The following is a 16,220-nucleotide window of genomic DNA, read 5'->3' on the forward strand; positions in this document are numbered from 1 at the left end:
TTAAATTTTGATGTGTTTCTACATTATGCACAATTTTTTTGGCTATTCCAATAATGGAATAATGTGTCGCCCCATACATGACATCCTCTCATCATTTTACTATTTATTATTTGTGTCATGATAACATGCTTTGTGCACCTGACATTGCCTGATTGTTATATCTTTACAAAGTGACTTAATTTCTGAACATTTAAATGCAAAAATGTGTTCAAAGAACGTAAAAATTTTCAAACTGAAAATTGGAATAAATCTGCCTTTTAGGACAGATTTGCATTGAGATATATCTATGTATATTTACTTAACACTTTCGCGCTATGTGGACGCGCCGGCGCGTTCGGTTTCGTCTAACGTAAACGCATAGTGGACATAAAGTTATGTCGACTTTTAAAAATTTGTATAAAATTCAATTTTAATCCGATTTCATTGGGGTTTGTTTCAAACGACGCGCCATGAAGTTCTCTTTCTCACCACTAGGCCGCCTGGCGGGTCGGCCTACCCGGTCACGTGACGGGCCCATTGTTTTCGTGTCACGTGTCGTGAGTCGATCACGCTCCCCTCGCGCGCCAAACTCGAGCATTTTTACCCGTTTCCGTGTGGATTATACCCAATTACTTCATCAAAAATGGATCAAGGTCAAGGCCCAAGCACTTCTACAAGCACTCAAGAAACATTGAGAGAACTTGGGGTGTACACATGTGGCACAATTAGAATGCTACGTGGCGCCCCAAAGGTATTGCAAGCTCTAGCCAAGGGTAAACTTCCACTGGATACCACAGTATACCGCCGCAAAGATAATACTGTACCTTCATTCTCCTGTGGAAAGACAAGCGAGTGGTTTCAATCATTACCAACATCCACAATGCAGACACTCAGCGAGTTGAGCGAAGGAAGCGAATTCGCAACCGAGACGGAACAAGTGGAATACAACAGGTAACAGTGAACAAACCGACTGCAATTTGCGAGTACAATAAGTTCATGAAAGGTGTGGACCACTTCGATCAAATGGTTAAATATTACCATTTTACCAGGAAAACTCACAAGTGGACCAAAAAGATTACCTTTTATTTCCTGCAAATGGCATTGCATAATGCCTATGTTTTGTACAAATACAACACAACTGATCGAAAAAAGCTAACATTGCTACAGTTCCACGAAGTGGCAATCTGGGCCCTATTGCACTGGGACACAGAGGAGTGGCCTAAAACAACATCATCATCTCAACACTTGCGGCACGCTCCAGACATAAATGATGACACAGCTCCTGCCAATGCTGACGCCATGCCAACTCCCGGACCATCTGGTGTGAGGCGACCTTTGTTCACTACACCACCTCAAGATGAAGCAGACAACGAATCTGAACCCGACATGTCTGCCACACTGCCAGTTGACGAAACTGTTTTGTCAGATGAATCTGACTCTCCTGCAACTCCTGTTACACCTCCAGCGAGAGGACCTGGCCGCCCTATTGTTGATTCAGAAAATCGCATGAACTACAAACTGAAACATGAAATTTACAGACTGCCCAAACGTCTCAAGTGTCATGCATGCGCACGGTCCGGTAAAAGGAAGGACACGAACTATGGATGTAAGACCTGTGGTGTTGCACTCTGTGTTGTTCCCTGCTACACCAATTACCACCGGAAACAGGTGTATTGGGTGGTGAAGAAGTAACCACCCGCAACAGCTTCACTCCACCTACGAACCATCTGTTGAGCAACTTCAGGAATGAAGAACCTGAAGAAGGTGGAGAGAAGAACAAATGCTCAACTTACTGTTCCACAACCAGCCTTCCCTTGGTAAGTACACCTATTTGGTCCAAGTTTGTGTAGTATAATTTAGCTCATAGAACATTCTATTGCGAAAACATTGCCACAAAAATGAATGACATACATACAATAATAATATCAGAACAGTGAAATAAGTATAAACTTTCAAAGCAACGTTTCGCGCGTGTGTCGTCCGGTCACCGTTACTGGGTAACAGTGCGCCCACTTCCCACACTCTTGCGGGTGGGCCGGGACCATTATTCTACGATTATATTCATATCATCGTGTTGGGAATTTTATTGGGAGTCCATTGATACCAAAATTAAGGCTGTAGGACAATTGTAGAGGTGATAATAATCCCAAGAGTAAAAACATTTTGTTGCTGTTGAGCGCTCACGGCGACTCATCTTCGTAGTTCTTTATTTCATGCTGGTATCTCTATAGCTTTTGTGACTTTTTTTACTGATGTTCTTCTAGAGAATTTTATTGCGAACACGTTGGTACCAAAATGAAATACGTAGCATGAAAACTAAGGTCAGAAAAGTAAAAAGAGTATACACATTTTTGTTTTTACGCTTAAGCGATAAAAACGCCGCGCGCACATACGGTTGGCTGAGTGACCTTCGCCGAGAGCGCGAAAGTGTTAATTTACTGTTTACTTTTTTATTGACAATAGTTTTCTAACTGATGTCTTAGTTGATTTAGAATGCATATACAAATTTATATTGTTAATTTTACACTCAAAACCAGGAAAAAACTTGGCGAATAAAAGTTTTCTGAAAAAGTAGTGATTAAGTAACTGCTTTATTGTATATTTTGAAATTTATTTGCTTATTGTTAATTATGCAATTTATGATGCAGCTGGCAGGATCTTGTAGCAAGTGGTGTGGTGGAGTACATTGACTGCTCTGAAGAAGAGACAATTATGATTGCCATGTCCCTTGAGGACTTGGGTGTGGAAGAAGAGAAAACTTACTGTAATACGTACACTCACTGCGAGATCCACCCTGCTATGGTGCTGGGTGTGTGCGCCTCCATCATCCCCTTCCCTGATCACAACCAGTCCCCTCGTAACACTTACCAGGTGGGTCTCGTGCACGCTGACACTGTTACCTCTTGTATTATACACATAATTTTTTGTACAGGTACAAAACTGTACCTGTACAGGTTTTGTACAGGTACAGGAGAGCAGGTACAACCTGCTCTCACAGATTGTGTACCCCAGTTTGGATGCTATTCACTTTATTGTCAGAATTCAAGTGCTTTAGCGAAATTAAATGCTCTGTAATAATGTGGCTTTGTGGGACTAATGAGCAGCAGCTTTTGATAGAGTTGGTGGGTTGACAGGGTTTGAACACGTTTGATTAGGCAAAACCACTTTAAATTTCATGCTTGTGAAATTGTGAGAACAGACTTGATATATGACCGACATTTAGCCAATTACTGCTGCTGCAATGCATTTTGATTGTGTTGTGTTCCATCAGAAGACAGCCTGGGGTAAGGTTTTCTCGGCTTGTGGCGGTGTTTATATCTTGGTTCTGCCACCTTCCTCAACTATTAAGATTATTTTATAGTAAACTGCTAAATTCATCATTGCAGTCTGTTAATTTAAAAAATAATGTAATCCCTAGAGAAAATAAATGTTTATTTCTTCTCTACAGAGTGCTATGGGTAAGCAGGCAATGGGTGTGTATATCACCAATTTTCATGTGCGGATGGACACCCTGGCACATGTGCTGTTCTATCCTCAGAAGCCACTTGTTACTACACGTTCTATGGAATACTTGCGTTTCCGAGAATTGCCTGCAGGTATTTATTACGAGGATTCTTGGCTCCTTATCTAACGGTGCTTGCTTAAGAATAAGTACCCGGAAAAGTCCAGCTCTTCTTGCCCAGCCTACTAACTGCCTTCTACCTGTAGTATTGTATTTAAACTTTCTTGATTTGTGAAAGCTTGGGTTCAGAAACAACTAAATGTTGTGGATGTAGGTAGCTTGTGAGATGTTCAGTGTGTTCCACTTGTTGACTACCCGTATCATGTACCAGTGTTTCCTCATTTCTTTAACTCCTTCCTGTTTCTAGCTTCCACTGTTTTTATTGTCTTGCTTTCAGTTCAAAGTGGTTGACCTTGTCCACCCCTATCTATTTCCCTCAAGAACTTTTATGTAGTGATCATATCCAAATATTCCTTCTCTCTTATTTTACAAGATTTAGTTCCCTCTGCTATTATATCTTGAGAGTAAGCAGGAGCAGCTGGGCCACCTATAGATTGTTGTAGTACGTACGTACAGGAGTAGATGGCTTTTGACTCCTGTTAGCAGGTTGAAAACTTTCCTTTACCATAGAATATAGCAAGTTTTGCCCTCCTAGTTTTTTTCCTGGAACACGACCCACCAATCGGTTTACCCCCCAGGTCCTCAATTGCTGCTGGGTGAACAGGAGTGAACAGTTAAGAATTGGTGCCCAGTCAATACTCTCCGGGTTAATGGAGGAAGTGTGTGTGTGATGTGTGTGGTATGGTGTGCTCGTCTAGTTGTGCTTGTGGGAGTGGAGCTTTGGCTCTTTGGTCCTGACTCGACTACTAATCAACTGGTGTAAAAGTTCTGAGCCTGTTGAGCTCTAATCACATCTACATTTGAAACTACTTACCTATCAGTGTATGGAATCTGTCTCCACGAGCTCACTTGCTAATGTATTCTATTTACTATTCTGACACTGAAAAAAATTATTTATAATATGTCTGTGGCTCATTTGAGTACCAAGTTTCCACCTGTCCCCCTTGTTTTTGTACTACCACCCTTGCTAAATAGTCTCTCCATATCTACTGTCAATTACTATGAGAATTTTGTAGACAGTAATCATGTCTTCCCCCTAACTCTTTAGAGATGTGTAGTTTAATTCGGGTAGCTTTTCCTCATGATTCATATTTCTCAGCTCTAGGACTAGTTTGGTGGCGTATGTTTGAACTTTTCTCTAACTTCATTTTGTGTTTGACTAGATATGTATTCCATGTTGGAGCTGCATATGCCAGGATTGGCCTGACTTGTGTAGTATACAAGGTTCTAAATGTTTCCTTATACAAGTTTCTGAAGGCAGTTCTTATGCTGGCCAATCTAGCTGCTGATGTCCTCTTAATGTGGGCTTCAGTAGACAGGTTCATTGTGATATTAACCCCAAATCTTTACCTGATTCTTGAAGGGTTTTATCTCCCAATTGGTACCTTGTGTTTGACCTGCTTCCATAACCTTTTTCATTACGAGCGCCTGGGATCCTCTCGGACATAGGTTCGAACCCTCGTCACGGCCCTTGTGGATTTGTTCCTTTGATGCATCATGCTATTGTGATTTCTGGGTGTAATAAAGTAAGGGCGAAGAGGTAGAACAGCTTATTGATAGAGCTAGGGTGCATGGGGGAATTGTGTAAAACCCTGGTTTGTGTCTCGGAGAGGCTGCAGGATCCGAGTAAGGCCAGTAGAACTTCGGGTTGCAATTCTTTTCCATGTCGTAACTCAGTCGATTAAGGCAGCGTCTGGGATTCTCTCGGACGTAGTTTCGAACCCTCGTCACTGCCCTTGTGGATTTGTTCATTTCATGCAGATGTCTGCTGGGAAATGAGAGTTTAGCAGACATAGATATATCACTTTACCCCAGTGTACTTGAAGATATAATGTAAGATACAATCCTAAGTTAAATCAAAATATGATTGCTTCTTAAAGCACCTTGTTGTTTTCTGTGAGAATACCACCTTGCTTCCTCATCGTTATCCCATGGTCTGCTGTTATTTTTTCCTCATGTGGGTATGCAGGCTCTTTGATTGATCCTTAGTTTTTACTGCTATGTAATTTTCAAATTGCCTCTCAATTGCTCTTATGATTATGATGTACTCATTTCTGGCTTTCTTTAATGTCCCCCTCTATTGTCCTCCATGCCAAGTTACCTGCAGTTTTCCTTGCCTTTTTTTAATCGTTTCCTTCTCTTCCTCACATTTATTGAGCCATGAACTTGCCTCATCCACATCCTCCTTGAAGCGAATGGACTTTTCTATGCAATATGACTTTCTTGGGGGATGAATTTCATCTTGTCATTCCCACTAATTGTCTCTCATTCTATATCTTGTAGATAACCCTCATATAGTCCCTCCATAGTCTCTCTTAATTTATTTAGCTGTACTTTATATTCTTAAAGAACATGGTATTGTATGCCTCTAGATGGCTCTAGCTTCTAGAGGCATCTCATCCTCAATGTTACAACATTAGTCATGCTGTTGGTAAACACCAGGTCTGGAGTTGCTGGAGAGTCTACTATATCCCAGTGTTTCTTTGGTGTGTCTTGTCACTTATTATAATAAACTGCACATTGACCTCTCGAGGACTTAGTTTTGGATCTTTCAGAATGTTTTGCAAGAATTTTACTATAGATAATCCCCATACTAATGTCTTCCATCATTGTCCTTCCACTGTGTTTTATCAGGTTTGTTTAAGTACAACACAGCCTTTATGTATTAAACTCCTCGCCTTAGCCTTCGCTTTATCAACATGTTTTGCTTTACAGGCATCAACTCTATTGTCGGCATTGCATGCTATACTGGTTATAACCAAGAGGACTCTGTCATTATGAACCTCTCTACAGTAGAGCGTGGATTCTTCCGATCCTGCTTTTACCGTTCGTACAAAGATGCAGAGACCAGACGCTCAGGCATGCAAGAAGAGGTATCTATTTATCCCATGTTGTATTATGTAGCATACAAGCAGGCTGTGCATTGCACTGTGTTGAGTAAGGGGATTTCACTTACAGTACAGCTACATAATTTTTTCATCATTCAAAAAGCCTAGCTTTTGCTCTTATTATATGAGAAGTAGTAGCAGTGCTGTCACCAGACTTATTTGGCATCATCCTCACTCCCAAGTCAAGGTAGATTTTCTGTATCGGTCGAGTCTTTTTGCCAATGCTAAGATATCTCTTCATGTCCTATCTAATCTAGCCTGCCTACTTGTGTGGTAGATAATTTTTCTACTTACAAATATTGACATATCCAAAGAAAAATAGCTTGAAATTAATTCAGTAATAATAATGAGATGCCATACTACCTCAAAGAGAAAGATCACGTGGTCGGGGTCTGTTCAGTTTCATCAGTACTGGGTCATTAACAGAAAAAAATGTCTCGTGTGCAAGTTGTATTATACAATTGATAGTACAGAGCATGTGCCATTAAGCAAAATATGGTAAAGATGTGAAATGGTCCTAGGTATCTGTTTTTAAATTTGTAGATATTTTTGCATATTAAAAATGTGCTCACAGCTACCACTATGTTTAAATTATAATTTCTTGTTGCAGAGTGTAAGTGTTGTATAATTTTGATAGTGATAAAAACCATTTGGCATAGGTATAGTGGCAAGACAAATGAATCTGTAATATTTGTTAGACAATTTGAATGTTAATGGCTCGGTCATGGAGGGAGTATGTTGCCAGAAATGTAGAACTTGCAACATTTATAATATAAATAATTTGTTCAGTACAGGTATATGTAAACCATTTTTGTATCTACATGTTTTATCTTCTCCATCAATAATCCCCTTACCCACCCTCTTCAGTTGAATTTTTTTAAGCCTAAATTCTCTCTCCCATTCATATTTTCCAAGATAAGTATAACAGTGAGAGGCAACATAGAGGACACGGCAAATCTCCAATCAGATGTAAATCAGGTCTTTCTATTGGCTACAGAAAATAATATGGTGTTTAACGAAGATAAGTTCCAGCACATGCGCTACGGAAAAAATTAAAATATAAAAATGGAAACCACGTACAAAACTTAGTCAAATCATAACATAGAACGAAAAGGCAATGTAAAGGATTTGGGTGTACTCGCGTAGGAAGCCCTTACCTTTAAAGAACACAATAAAGTAGCCGTCACAACTGCAAGAAAAAGACAGGTTGGATAACAAGACCCCTTTCACACTAGAGATGCTATACTGATGATGATAATTTAAAAAATGCTAGTGCTCTGTAGAGTGGAGTACTGCTGCACAATGACAACTCCTTTCAAAGCTGGAGAAATTGCTGACCTGGAGAGTATGCAGAGAGATCCTTTACTGCTAGAATCCACTCGGTAAAACATCTAAACTACTGGGACCGGCTAAAGAGCCTTAATCTGTATTCCCTTGAGCGCAGGCAGGAGAGATACATAATAATTTACACGTGGAAAATAGTAGAGGTGCTGGTCCCAAACCTGCAACCAGAAATAACATCACATTAGACCAGAAGGCATGGCAGGATGTGCAGAATACCCCCATTGAAAAGCAGAGGTGCAACAGGTACTCTGAAAGAGAACTCTATCAACAACAGAGGCCAAGACTGTTTCAACACAATTCCACTACACATAAGGGGCATGCATAACTGGCCAACCCCTTGCAATGTTTGAGAGAGAACTGGATAAGCACCTCCAAAGGATACCTGATCAACCAGGCTGTGATTCATACATTAGGCTGCGAGCAGCCACGTCCAACAGCCTGGTTGACCAGTCCAGCAACCAGGAGGCCTGGTCGACGACAGGGCCGTGGGTACACTAAGCCCCGGAAGCATCTCCAAAGGATACCAAAGTTAGGGTATCCTCCAAGGAGTGCCGGACCAACCGGGCTGTGGTGGGTATGTGGGCCTGCGGGCCGCTCCAAGCAACAGCCTAGTGGACCAAACTCTCACAAGTCAAGCCTGGCCTCGGGCTGGGCTTGGGGAGTAGAAGAACTCAGAACCCCATCAACCAGGTATCAACCAACCTCAAGGTGACCTCAAGGTACTGCCCATTCAGTAAAACATTTAAATTATTTGGATCTTCTAAAATATCTCAAATTGTATTCCCTGGAGCACAGGCAAGAAAAATGTTTCAATTTACACCTGGAAAATATCAAGAGGGATTGGTTCCAGACTTGCATACTGAAATAATTCCTCACAAGACAAGGAGGAATGGCTGAATGTGTAAAGTAGTCCTATTGAAAAATAGGGGTGCAGGTTTGTAAACACTGGAGAGCCCATGGCTTTTTAACACCCCTCCTCTAAATATAAGGGGCATAACTAGCCGATCTCTTTCGGTATTCAAAAGGAGACCTGATAAATATCTCCAAAAGGTATCTGATCAATCAGATTGATTCATACCTCATCCTGCATGTAGTGGCACTTAACAGCCTGGTTGATGGTGTACCATCAACCAGGTATCTTAGGTATGTACTTAAGGTATCTTCGTAATTTTTCCAATATTGTAATATATTTTTTATTAGGCATAATGTGTACTTTCTTCCCATCCCTAGCATCCTGAGATAAGGAGCTCAAAAATGTTATGAGATGTTTTCAGTCAAGAGCACAAAAATGTAAATATAATTTTCATGTAATGTTACTATTCATATTAATTGTATAAAATTATCAGCAGATGTTTGAGAAACCCTCGAGAGATACCTGTCAAGGTATGCGACATGCTATTTATGACAAGCTGGATGACGATGGAATTATCTCGCCTGGTATGCGTGTGTCTGGTGATGATGTCATCATTGGCAAAACCATCACTCTGCCAGAAAATGAGGATGAATTAGAAGGTCAAACAAGACGGTTCAGCAAGAGAGATGCCAGTGTATTTTTGAGGGGCTCAGAAACTGGTATTGTGGACCAGGCATGTTTCTCTTTACTCATTTTTTTTGTTAATGTCGGCTCTACCATTTTTTTCTATTTTCATTGTGTCACATACTTTCTCTTATTTATATAGATTTATTGACTACAATTATTTCTCTTTATATTTAATGTTGTGAAATATGTACAGTAATAGTTTTCATGGAGCGGGCACACACGGACCTACCCATACTGTGATGCTAACTTAACACCAGACGCATTAAGTTATTAGCAGCTTATTCATGACTGGTAACCCTAATGTCCTAAACATAGTCATTCACAACACTGCATATATCTGACTTATAGAATGAGTAGCACTGTCATACTATCCCTAAATTGTTTAATATTTGATGATTTGCTATAAGATTGGATTAAAAAATAAGACCTTGCTTTAAAAACAGTTTATGGGAGTTCACTCTGATACCCCTTAGGAGAAAAGGATTACGTGATATGATCACCATGTACATAATATTAAGGACAGTTATGAAGGTGGGAAAATAGTGGAATGATTTGGAAGCTGTTCTGGTGCAAGTCACCTCCATTCACATGTCGAGAACAGGTTTGATAAGACACTAGAATGTTGACGGGAATAAGCACACCAAGAACCCAATATCTTGGAGGTTTTGCCCTAGGGCTAGATCTCTTTCTTTGTAAGCATTAATAGTTAAGAAAATAGGAACATACTTGAATATTTGTTGCTGGTGAGATGCTTTTTAATACCCATTAATACTTTTCGTGTTCTTTGCAGGTCATGTTGACTGTGAACGTAGATGGTGATCGTTTTACCAAGATTCGTGTAAGGTCTGTACGCATTCCCCAGATTGGTGATAAATTTGCCTCCCGTCATGGACAAAAGGGTACCTGTGGTATTCAGTACAGGGTGGAGGTGAGATGCTATGCTATCCATCAGTTACCTTCTCTCCCTCAGAACAAAAATTGTTATAATATTCTCCTTTCATTAGTCTCTTTATTCTGTGTCTGTTTTTACATTTGGTCATATATTCCTTGTATAAATTATATATATTTTTCTATTTTCAGGATATGCCTTTTACAGTAGAAGGTATAACTCCTGACATCATTATTAATCCTCATGCCATTCCCTCTCGAATGACAATTGGCCATTTAATTGAAGCTTTACAAGGAAAGCTTGGTGCCAACAAGGGTGAAATTGGTGATGCTACGCCCTTCAATGATGCCGTGAATGTACAGAAAATCTCCAATTTGTTACAAGAGTATGGCTACCACTTAAGAGGCAATGAGGTAATTATTCCCCTGTTGGATATCACATTCTTATAATGCAGTAGGATGCTGCTGTGATCAGCTGATGCAGTGTGCTGATACTTGTTTTCCACTAAGTTTTGCAGTGCAGAGATAATGTGCTGTGGATGACATCTATTATCTGGGATCACATTTAGCTGCTCCAGATAATAAGATGTAATATACTACTATCAGTTTTAGATGAAATCATGTACTGTACAGTCAAGCAGGGGTGATATATTGACATTAGTGCCACAGGAACTTTTCAAGTGTATCTGCAGAGACACCAAAGCATCATAAGTGACTGCCAAGTAAACCACCACTAACTCGCTAACCAGACTCTCACTGGCCCACCTGGGCACCTACATTGACCAACTCAAGAGATGTATAACCATGCACTCTCTTGTGTTCCCATACGTGGTTCTTGAATGCTGCTGGAGGTGTACAGGAAGCCCATGTTTTGCATGGTATTAAAGTTTGCAGATTCTGAGCTGTGTGTATAAGCAATTTTCTTTAAAGTTTCAGTCTTTTGCCTTCTTGGCAGTACATCTGACCCCCCCCCCACATATCATTCTTGGCAGTACATCTGGCCTCCCACACATCATTCTTGGCAGTACATCTGGCCCCCCCACACATCATTCTTGACAGTACATGTAGCTGGCACATATCTACAATTGTTTTGTTTGGGTGGTGAAGTGGTGTAATGCATGTTTAGCCCTGCTACTACATATTGTATGGTGCATGATGAATAGATGAGTGACTTAAAAAATATCTCCTGTCTTTTCCTGCAATTGGGAAATGGGATAATACCGTAATGCTGTATGTGTGAAATGCACACATGCACTTGTGTTGGAGATTAGGCCATGATCCAGGCACTGGAACCAATTAGGTTATTATTCAATGCTATCATTTCTCTGCAAAGCTATTCACCAACTGTTTTAATTTAAATTTGGACCTTGTGTATAAAAGAAATTATAGCTATTATAGATTGTGTGTTGAGTGAATGGAATGGGCTGCCAACTTGTATTGTTGAGATTGGTATATGGGGTAAGATTGGGTGGATTGAAACAGGATCTGCCTAGTATGAGCCACCGGGCCTTTTGCAGTGCTCCCTAATTATTTACTTGATTCATATTCTGTCTAGTAAAAGGTTTAAAATATCAGCACATAGCAGTAAGGTGATGTAGTTGTATATGACTGTTGTCTGATACTGTACATGTGCTTAGCTATCAGAATATTTGATTAGAAAATATTCAAGTTTTAATATGTGTGTTTCCTGATCACTAGGTAATGTTAACGTCTCCAACTAGGGCTTAACTATATCATTTGTTGCATTTTCAGATTATGTATTGTGGTCACACTGGACGGAAGATGAATGCTCAGATTTTCCTGACGCCTACATATTATCAGCGTTTGAAGCATATGGTAGACGATAAAATCCATTCCCGTGCAAGAGGGCCTGTGCAGATCTTAGTAAGGCAGCCTATGGAAGGTCGTGCAAGGTTTGTAAACAAATGTTACCTGATGTATATGTTATGGAAGGAAAAATGCTAGTGCATCTTATGGCAGCAGTGATAGTACTGTACTGTAATTAATAGGTTAATCTTAGGTGTGAATATTGCTATTGTAAACCTCCAGCATGATTTGAGATGCCATTGAGCATCAAAAAGCATATCAATGTTGTATTTATTAGCGAACAGTGGAAAAAAAAGGTTTATAATGAATGTACAGGACTTCAGGAGGGTGCTGCAAATGGGTGTGCTTACTTACAATCGTACACCTACACAGCAGACATTTTTATATACAGTGCACCCACGATTCAACGAAATATATGGGACCAACGACAATTCATTGCAGTGAGGGATTCTTTGTAATCGGAGATTGTTCCAGGAAGCCCATATTTGAATGAAAACTAGGAAATCTCAATGAAAATGAACCATAGGGTTTAATTTTAAATGTGCTCAATGGCTTTCCCAAGGCACCAAATCTTTCTTCTAATGTTGTTCAACTACGATAGTCATCCATAACATGAATGAAACCATATTAACAGAGTTACCGTTCATACACTTAATATTTTCCCATGCACTATGGGCTGATTTCATTATGGAAATCTTTAATTTTTAACCTATGATATGATGGCAAGTTTTCTATCAGTCTGTGTGTGAACTGTCCCAACATCCCAAAAGCAAATCTGCACATTCCCCGTTTCAACACAAAGAGTTTGTGGAATCGGGGGAGTAATTCTGGCCTGGAAATTGTGTGTTTCCAACTGGAGATTCACCGAATCAAGGTTCATTGAATTGAGGGTACACTGTACATACAGTATTTCTAGAATGGTTTAACCAAGTTTTGTGATTTTCATTATTTTCTTCCACATTTGCTGCCTAACACCCCTAATACCATGTTATGAGTGTCTTGCAGCCTCTTTTTTCTGTTTTAAGAAAAGTTTTGGATGTGAAATAAATTTTTGGGGTTTTGTGTTGGCTAAACTTTAGGGCTGTAGCTTAGAATTGACATCCAAGCTTTCTTTTAATGAAATACTGTTGGTCCAAAAATTTGCCCTCTTACTTGTACTGTATTTGGGATGGGTTATATTTTTACAAATAGCTATATAAGAACATAAGAATGAAGGTAACGGCAGAAGGCCTATTGGCCCATACGAGGCAGCTCCTATTTATATCCTCCCAAAAATTGATATCATGTCAATCAAGGTACAATAGTATTGACTGCACACACTGTTGTGTGTTTAAGGTTCCCAGTCTACACACACACACACCTGTTCCTGCTTTAATCTCTCATAATCATCATGATTTCACTTTTAATATAATACAATTACCATAGGTATGAATGTATTTATTGGCAAGGCAACCACAGAGATCTTGTAATGCCTTGGGTCAATTTCATATTAAATATTTGTAATTTCCAAATTAAGATGAAGATTTTACATAAAAGATTTATTTGTCTAAAATAGTTTTAATGCATGAATAACTTTGTGTACAGGGAAGGTGGCTTGCGATTCGGTGAGATGGAACGAGATTGCCAGATTGCTCATGGCGCCGCACAGTTTCTCCGTGAACGTTTGTTTGAAGTCAGCGACCCATATTCTGTTCATGTGTGCAACTTGTGTGGTCTTATGGCTATTGCTAATTTACGCAACAATACCTTTGAATGTAAGGGATGCCGCAATAAAACTCAGGTAAGTTTCACAGAATAATTAGATACTATTTATCTGTAGCTTTGATGCTTTTCTTCAAGTTGGAAACTCCCCATCAAGGTGTAGCCATAGCGTGGTTTCTGCAAGAGGCTTTTTAACACACAAACCTTTCATTCTATCACTCTGACTCCATCCTTTGTCATATATTGTCCCACCCTTTTAAGATACTGGTCATTTACCTTTTCCATATAATACCTTTTTTTCATTCTTGTTCTTCTATCTTGGTGATGAGTCTCAACTGTCCTACTAACATGCTTCTTCACACCTTCCACTCATGCCACATCTTGTATAGTTCTTCATCCTTATACCCATCCCATATAAATCAGCTGCTGTCCTCAAAAACTTATTTCCACGGCTTGTACTTTTGAGCACTGCCCCTTTCTATAAATTTAATTTTCATGTGTCAAGGCTGGGAGTAGTTAACTACTGTCCTTTCTCAACTTCCATACAAAGAGTTTCTTCCTTTTATTATATTCATCTCTCCTACCACTCTCAACTCTTATAAACAAGAGCTAAAAATGGTATTAATGATATTGATATTGCTATCCACTGGAATGGATTAATCCAGTTTACATTATTCCTTATGGTAATAAATTATTTGGTACTCGAACAGCTCGGCGCTTGCATGGCCTTCTGGAATGGATTAAGTTTGAGTACTGAGGTTCTACTGTATTTTCCTATACAGTACAGAGCATAAAAAATGGCAAATACAATGTGCATAGATCTGGAGATTTTGTGAATACAGTACTGTATATAACATCAGGGTACATACAGTGTATGCTGATGTTAAAATGTTTGTTGATGTTAGAACTAACACAAAGTTATTAGCATCATTTTGCAAGTACAGTACGTACCGATTTTAATTATGTATTTCTTTGCAGATATCCCAAGTGCGTCTTCCCTATGCTTGTAAATTACTTTTCCAAGAATTGATGTCAATGAACATTGCTCCCAGGATGATGGTGATGAAGTGAACATGTTTTAATTTTGGAAGTACAGTACAGTAAGGTATGGTACAGTACAGTGGTACTGTACACAAAATTATGCAGTACAGTGGTACTGTACTGTACAGTACAGTATGCACAATTTTTTTAAATTTAAGAGGAAAATATTTATTTTAGTGGCTTACGGTATTAAAGGTAAGCAAACTCTTACATGGCGTTTTCTTTGTAATGGAGTATAGTACAGTACATCCTTTTTTACATTTTATACCGAATGGTACTGTACTTGTTTTTGTATTTACCATTTAATATTGGTGTATTGTACCCTGTATTATATTTCATAGGTTTAAGAGTATACATCACAATAGGACCTTGATCAAGTTTGGGTGATTGGCAGCTTCTTATTGGTGTATTAAAGTCAAAGTATGTGTGCACTAATTATTGAAACAAAAACATTTTTCATCTGATGATATAATGTTGCCAGTATAAATGGTCAAAATGCATAACTGAAGTAGGGGCCTGACAGCTGAGTGGATAGCATTCGGGATTCGTGGTCCTGAGGTTCGATCCCTAGTAGAGGTGGAAGCAAATGGGCAGAGTTTCATTCACCCTGATGCACCTGTTTATCTAGCAGTAAATAAGAGGAGTCTAACTCCCTAACCTGGGAGTTAAACAGCTGCTATGGGCTGCTTCCTGGGGGTGTGTACCAAAACAAGGACGCCTGGTCGAGGACTGGGCAGCAGGGACACTAAGCCCCGAAATCATCTCAAGATAACCTCAAGAAGTATGATGGAGATAAATGCTGATTATGATCAGAATACAATGTATTATTGTATTACATATTTTTGCGTATGTATATCATGACTGCGGTAGCTTTTGTACCTAAAGCTATTTTCTGGTAGCTTCATAGAATGTTTAAAATTTAAATAGAATTTGTGAAATTCTATTTCTCCATTCCCAGTTAACTTGAAAAATTAGGTAAGAATATGTGAGAAGACCTCACTTGCTAGAGGTAAACATCTCGGTATTTAATAAATGAAAGTACAGTAACATTGCATGGACGCATTGGTTACAAGGTAAACAAAAACAGTAGTAAAGCTGGAAAGTGCTTGTTGTACTTTGCTAAATACTTCATTGAGAAGCTCCCCATTTGTAATGCTCAGCAATCGAGGGGGGAATCATAGAGATTAATTAATATATATATATATATATATATATATATATATATATATATATATATATATATATATATATATATATATATATATATATATATATATATATATATATATATATATATATATATATATATATATATATATATATATATATATATATATATATATATATATATATATATATATATGTCGTACCTAATAGCCAGAACGCACTT

General features: G+C 39.0%; 1 protein-coding gene across 1 annotated transcript in view; it reads left to right on the plus strand.

Annotated features, from left to right (window-relative positions):
• The window catches only part of Polr2B (RNA polymerase II subunit RpII140), a 32,178-nt gene extending 16,264 nt beyond the window's left edge, over nucleotides 1–15,914 (plus strand). Inside the window, exons 12-20 of the mRNA XM_045752828.2 lie at nucleotides 2,628–2,850; nucleotides 3,428–3,575; nucleotides 6,317–6,474; nucleotides 9,180–9,419; nucleotides 10,164–10,301; nucleotides 10,454–10,675; nucleotides 12,014–12,174; nucleotides 13,673–13,868; nucleotides 14,768–15,914. Of these exons, the coding sequence (XP_045608784.1) occupies nucleotides 2,628–2,850; nucleotides 3,428–3,575; nucleotides 6,317–6,474; nucleotides 9,180–9,419; nucleotides 10,164–10,301; nucleotides 10,454–10,675; nucleotides 12,014–12,174; nucleotides 13,673–13,868; nucleotides 14,768–14,860 (1,579 nt within the window). The 3' untranslated portion in view covers nucleotides 14,861–15,914. The remainder of the gene's footprint in view (nucleotides 1–2,627; nucleotides 2,851–3,427; nucleotides 3,576–6,316; nucleotides 6,475–9,179; nucleotides 9,420–10,163; nucleotides 10,302–10,453; nucleotides 10,676–12,013; nucleotides 12,175–13,672; nucleotides 13,869–14,767) is intronic.
• Nucleotides 15,915–16,220: the final 306 nt, after the last annotated feature.

Source organism: Procambarus clarkii, chromosome 48 (assembly GCF_040958095.1).
Source record: "Procambarus clarkii isolate CNS0578487 chromosome 48, FALCON_Pclarkii_2.0, whole genome shotgun sequence".
NCBI lineage: Eukaryota > Metazoa > Arthropoda > Malacostraca > Decapoda > Cambaridae > Procambarus > Procambarus clarkii.